This window comes from Cebus imitator, unplaced genomic scaffold (assembly GCF_001604975.1).
Source record: "Cebus imitator isolate Cc_AM_T3 unplaced genomic scaffold, Cebus_imitator-1.0 Scaffold464, whole genome shotgun sequence".
Lineage (NCBI taxonomy): Eukaryota > Metazoa > Chordata > Mammalia > Primates > Cebidae > Cebus > Cebus imitator.
Window position 1 is genome coordinate 1,023,247 of NW_016107779.1, and position 6,316 is coordinate 1,029,562.

At 50.6% G+C, this 6,316-nt stretch overlaps 1 protein-coding gene across 3 annotated transcripts in view; it reads left to right on the top strand.

Moving 5' to 3' along the window:
- SHPK (sedoheptulokinase) overlaps window positions 1–6,316 on the top strand; it is a 32,096-nt gene that overhangs the window by 17,529 nt on the left and 8,251 nt on the right. For all 3 annotated transcript variants that reach the window (XM_017512210.2, XM_017512211.2, XM_017512209.2), the window contains exons 3-5: window positions 798–981; window positions 1,540–1,692; window positions 3,870–4,045. In XM_017512210.2, coding sequence (XP_017367699.1) covers window positions 798–981; window positions 1,540–1,692; window positions 3,870–4,045 — 513 coding nt within the window. The remainder of the gene's footprint in view (window positions 1–797; window positions 982–1,539; window positions 1,693–3,869; window positions 4,046–6,316) is intronic.

A 6,316-nucleotide genomic window follows, 5' to 3' on the forward strand; every position in this document is an offset into this window, starting at 1 on the left:
TAAAAGGTTGGCCAGGCGTGGTGGCATGGGCCTGTAGTCTCAGCTACTCGGGAGGCTGAGGCACGGGATGGCTTGAACCTGGGAGGTGGAGGTTGCAGTGAGACGGAATCGTGCTGGGCAACACAGCAAGACTCTGTCTAAAAAATAAATATCAATCAGCTAAGACCTAAAGAAATGAGAAAATTTACTGGTAATCAAGTAGAAGGAAGTCTAAATAATGTCATGATGAGGGTTGGAAAGACAGGGACCAAGGGACTTGAGATTGGGCCAAATGTCTTCTCTCTTTTTTTTCGACGGAGTTTAAAGGTACTTAAGTTTCTTCTTTTTTTTTTTTTTTTTTTTTTTTTTTTTTTCTTTGTTTTTTTTTTTTTTTTTTTTGTTTTTTTTTTGCTCTTGTGACCCAGGCTGGAGTGCAGTGGCACGATCTTGGCTCATTGTACCCTCCGCCTCCCAAGATCAAGCGATTCTTCTGCCTTGGCCTCTGGGGTAGCTGGGATTACAGGTGTGAGCCACCACGCCCAGCCAAATGTCTTCTCTTATGGGATATGGTGAAATATGATCTTAACTTCAAAAAAAGAAGAAAAACAAGTGGGACAAACGGAGGGAACATGTGACGTGCCCAGGGTCCCACAATCATTATGTGGTTGAGCCAAGTACTAAACCCGGTGCCGTTGGGACCCACAGGTGCACCAGGTGTATCCTAGGACGATTAGCACGTGTTTTGTAACTCACCAGCAGAGTGGCATCCAGGCCGTGCGGCGCCTTTTTTCCACTTTTGGTCATCTCTTTTGTTCCAGGTTGTGAATGGACCGAGGGAGGGATCAGCCCTGTGTTGGTGCCCCGAGCTGTTAGCCGCCTGGTCACCTGGCAGGATGGCCGCTGTAGCAGCGAGTTCCTGGCCTCTCTGCCCCAGCCCAAGTCTCATCTCAGTGTGGCCACGGGCTTTGGCTGTGCAACCATCTTCTGGCTTTTGAAGAATTGGTACGGACAACTGAACTTTGACTCTGGCGCTGGGTTTTCAGGAGAATGAGAATGGGATGGGGCTGCGTGGGCATCACCCCGCTGGCTGGGCTGCACCGTGGTGTGTGTGGCCTGGCTCGATGGTGAGCTGGACCACGGCCTGGACCTAGACTGGGTTCAGAGCCACGTCCTTTTGCAGAGCATTCTCTGTTGGTTATCCAGTTCCCACCCAGATGGGGAAAGGAGGGGACAGGGAGGGCAAGTGACTTGCCAAGGGTCACAGGGTGAGTTCGCAGTGTGCTCAGGCCTGTGGGGCTGCGGAGGAGGCTGGTGTCTGCTTTCCCAGGCTTGCCCCTTCCTCCTCTGAGGCCCTTCCCCTGGGACTGACTCGGGTTGGCTTTGGTTGGAGCAGCCGGGAGGTCCCAGTCCGAGGGACCCAGCTGTAGTTGAGCCGTAGCATGTGGGGTTGCGGCTGCCCCCGCCATGCCACATCCAGTCCCCACTGCCTGCAGCGAGGCACAGCACATGCTTCCGAGTTCATATTATACCCTGCTGTGTTGTTTCTGGTGTGAAAAACAGCCCAGAGTTCCTGAAGCCCTATGACGCAGCCGGGACCATCCATGACTATGTGGTTGCCATGCTGTGTGGCTTGCCAAGACCCCTGATGTCTGACCAGAACGCGGCCAGCTGGGGCTATTTCAACACCCAGAGCCAAAGCTGGAACGTGGAGATGTGAGTATCTTGTAGGCGGCTCATCCTGCTCCAGCCTGAAGGGGAACCCCAGAGCCGGTGCTTCAGTGGGAGCTCTCCCATCTGGGCTTGGTGAGGGCTTTCTAGAGGCCAGAACCACGGCCCAGCACCCTAGCCTGTTCCATTCACAGGGCACGGGTGGGCCAGTGTACGCGCAGCCCTGAGCCAGGGGCAGGGGCTCCAGCCATGCTGTCCTGCTCCTCCACAGCTGCCCAGGTTGTGGGGGGCTCTCCCTTCTCTGTGACCCTGGGCCCAGTCTGTAGATTTCAGAGTACAGCTTTCACTCTTTAATATTTAAAATTAGAGGTCCGGGCACAGTGACTCATGTCTGTCATCCCAACACTTTGGGAGCCTGAGGTGGGTGGATCACCTGAGGTCAGCAGTTCGAGACCAGCCTGGGCAACATGGTGAAACCCCACCTCTACTGAAAATACAAAAATTAGCCGGGCATGGTGGTGCACACCACTAGGCAGGAGAATTGCTTGAACCTGGGAGGCAGAGGTTTGGGAGACAGAGGTTACAGTGAACCAAGATCGCACCACTGCACTTCAGCCTGGGAAACAGAGTAAGACTCCATCTCAAAAAAAAGAAAAAAGAACTAGATACAGTAGGCTTGAGGGATGCCTGTTAAGTTCATTTTAAAGCATCATTTGCCTTTTCAGGTACAGAAGTCCAGTGCCCTGTAAGCCCACAGGCCCAAATAGGAGCTCTGAAATAAAACAGAAAGCCCTGTTAGTTCAGGTAAAGGACCTCCCAGCACGTTTTGTGAAATCCACAGCCCCCTGTTTACTAACCCGAGTGATGAAGGTGTCTGATACTCAGGAGCCTGCTGGGGCCGGCTTTGGCTTGGACTGCGCTAACCACCCAACTGCGCTGAGCCTCTGGCTGCCTCCTTTGCAGACGTTTTGAGTTCCCCTTGGAACACAGGAGGCTGGACTCCATCGCTGTGTACGGCGTTTGTTTTCTTTCCTGGGAGGTGAATCCTAAGCTTGTGAAAGCTGGTGTACTCTATTTACAAAGCCTACGCTCATGGTTTTAAAAAAGCCAGAGAAGCTGCCGGTGACGGTGCTGGATTCTATCCTCCTTCGCCCACGTGCGTCCTTCTACAAGCACTTTCCCTTGTGGAATTTCCTGGAAACAAACAACAACGAAAAACAACGCAGCTGGGTGTGGTGGCGTTTGCCTGTGAGCACAGCTGCTTGGGAGGCTGAGGCGAGAGAATCGCTGGAGCCTGGGAGGCGGAGGCTGCAGTGAGCAGTGATCATACTAGTCCACTCCAGCCTGGGTAGCAGGGAGACCCCGTCTCAAAAAAAGAAGGAGCTGGGTGTGGTGGCTCACACCTGTAATTCCAGCACTTTGGGAGGCCAAAGCAGGTGGATTACCTGAGGTCAAGAGTTTGAAACCAGCCTGGCCAACACGGTGAACCCTCATCTGTACTAAAAATACAAAAATTAACTGGGCGTGATGGTGGGTGCGTAATCCCAGCTACTTGGGAGGCAGAGGTTGCAGTGAGCTGAGATCGCACCATTGCACTTCAGCCTGGGCAACAAGAACGAAACTTTGTCTCAAAAAAAAAAAATTTATCTGGGTGTGGTGGTGTGTACCTGTAATCCCAGCTACTAGTGAGGCTGCCGCAGGAGAATCACTTGAACCTGGGAGGTGGAGGTTGCAGTGAACTGAGATTGCAGCACTGCACTGCAGCCTGGCAACAGAGCAAGACTCTCTCAAAAAAATAAAAAAGAAAGAAAGAAGGAAAGAAAATAAAGGAAGGAAGGGAAGGAAGGAAGAAAAGGGAGGGAGAGAAGGAAGGAAGGGAGGGAAGGAAGGAAAGGAAAGAAGGGAAGGAAGGGAGGGAAGAAGGAAAGAAGGGAGGGAGGAAGGAAGTGAGGGAAGAAAGGAAAGAAGGGAGGGAGGAAGGGAGGGAAGAAGGAAAGAAGGGAGGGAGGAAGGAAGGGAGGGAAGAGAGGGAAGGAAGAAAGGGAGGGAGGGAAGAAAAGGGAAGGGAGGGAAGGAAGGAAGGGAGGGAAGGAAGGAAGTGAGGGAGGGAAAGAAGAAAGGGAGGAAAGGAGGGAATAGAGGGAGGGAAGGAAGAGGAAGGAAGCCCTAAACTCCAGAAACCTAAGTGTGGGTGGATGTGTGTGTCCACTTTTGTTTCACAGACTGAGGAGCTCGGGCTTTCCTGTCCACCTGCTCCCAGACATCGCGGAGCCTGGCAGTGTGGCAGGCAGAACTTCCCACGTGTGGTTTGAAATCCCAAAGGGGACGCAGGTGGGCGTGGCCTTGGGTGATTTACAGGCCTCTGTCTATTCCTGCATGACCCTGGGGACAGACGCAGGTAAGTTGCTCTTTTGTTCTGTCCTCAGACTTACCTGGCCGCCTCCTAATCAGCAGCTCTGTGTGAGTCTGCAGGGCACTCGAGCTTAGCAGTATTGGCATCCTGCTGGAGGTCATTATTCTATAAAGATGAAAAGCACCCTCCTCTCTGCAGGTCAGATCCTCTGTTGAGGGAGCTCACAGGCCAGCAGGGCAAGCTCTGTCCCTGAGCACTGGCCATCTGTGCTGATGCCCCCAGGGCCGGGGGAGGGAAACGTCTCTTTCTAGCTGTCTGCTTTCTCTGTGACTCTGTGCCTGAGAAAACAGATGAGCCGATGAGGTTTTGGTTACTGTGCGTTTGTCGGATCTGATTAAAAGTGCAGAATATCTTCTGTATTCGTGGTAAGGGAATCATGGTGAGGTAGAGGCAGCAGTGTTTAGGGCAGGGGTTGGCTCTTTAAAGGGCAGAAAATATTTTTTTTTTTTTTCTTTTTGAGATAGAGTCTCTGTCGCCCAGGCTGGAGTGCAGTGGCATGATCTCGGCCCACTGCAGCCTCCACCTCCCAGGTTCAAGCGATTCTCCTGCCTCAGCCTCCCGAGTAGCTGGGATTATAGGTACACGCCACCACACCTGGCTAATTTTTATATTTTTAGTAGAGACGGGGTTTCACCTTATTGGCCGGGCTGGTCTTGAACTCCTGACCTTGTGATCCACCCACCTTGGCCTCCCAAAATGCTGGGATTACAGGTGTGAGCCACCGTGCCTTGTAGATCATGCAGACTCTGTTGTAAGTGCTCAGCTCTGCAGTTGGAGTTCAAAAACAGCCAAAGACGACATGTAAATGAACAGGGGTAGCTCTTTTCCCATAAAGCATTGTTCATAGACACTGACATGTGAATGCAATATAATTTTTTTTTTTTTTTTGAAATGGAGTCTCACTGTGTCACCAGAGTGGAGTGCAGTGGCATGATCTTGGCTCACTGCAACCTCTGCCTCCCAGCTCAAGCGATTCTCCTGCCTCAGCCTCCTGAGTAGCTGGGACTGTAGGCACACACCACCACACCCAGCTAATTTTTGTATTTTTAGTAGAGATGGGATTTCACCATGTTGGCCAGGATGGTCTCGATCTCTTGACCTTGTGATCCACTAACCTCAGCCTCCCAAAGTGCTGGCATTACAGGTGTGAGCCACCTGTAATGTGCTCACTGTGCCCAGCCAATGCCATATAATTTTCATGTGTCATGAAGCATTCTCTGGATTTCTTTTCAGTCATGTAAAAGCGTGAGAATGTGGGGCAATGTGGCACGTGGCAGTGCTGCGAGTCCGGAGCCCAGGGCTGTGGCCATGTCATCAGGTGCTCACAGTTTGACAGCAAAGGAGAGGAACCAGGTATATTTGGCCTTAAAGCAGCAGGATGGTCGGAATTGAGTGGGAGAGCGAGACCATCTACAAAGAGTTCTTCTTCTAACATTTCAATCAGGCATTTGGCTTTCTGTCCCTAGCTGTGGCTAATTTTTGTATTTGTAGTAGAGACAGGGTTTCACCATGTTGGCCAGGCTGGCCTTGAACTGCTGACCTCACGATTCGCCCGCCTCGGCCTCCCAAGGTGCTGGGATTACAAGCGTGAGCCACTGCACCCAGCCAATAGATGTAAAATCTTATATACATCTTAGCTGCAATGTAGTTGAAGACAATTTATGTGAACAAACTGAATAGTTGTTAAGGCATCATATCTGGAGGCAAAAAACAAAAAGAAAAATAACAATTTAAGTTGTGTCACACTAACAGGGTCAGCACAGATGGCCAGGGCTCAGGGATAGAGCTTGCCCTGCTGGCCTGTGAGCTCCCTCAACAGAGGATCTGACCTGCAGGGAGGAGGGTGCTTTTCATCTTTATAGAATAATGACCTCCAGCAGGATGCCAAATTTAGTTTGCCTTTATATACTGTATTTTGTAAAACCAGTGCTTAAATATAAAATGATTTAAACTTGAAAAAAAATGTGAGACATGCTACTGGGATTGTAGAAAGGTACAGCCTCTTTGGAAGACAGCTGGTAGTTCCTCAAACGTTAAACGTGCAGTTACTACAGGACCCAGTAATTCCGCTCCTAGAAATGCACCCAGGGGAACTGAAAACATAGGATGTCCACACAAACATTTGTATACAGATGTTCACAGCAGCACGATTTGTGATAGCCAAAAAGTCGGAGCACCTCAATGACTATCAACTGATGAATGAGTTTTTAAATGTGGTATGCATACATAGCTAAAAAGGATTGAGCATTGGATAAA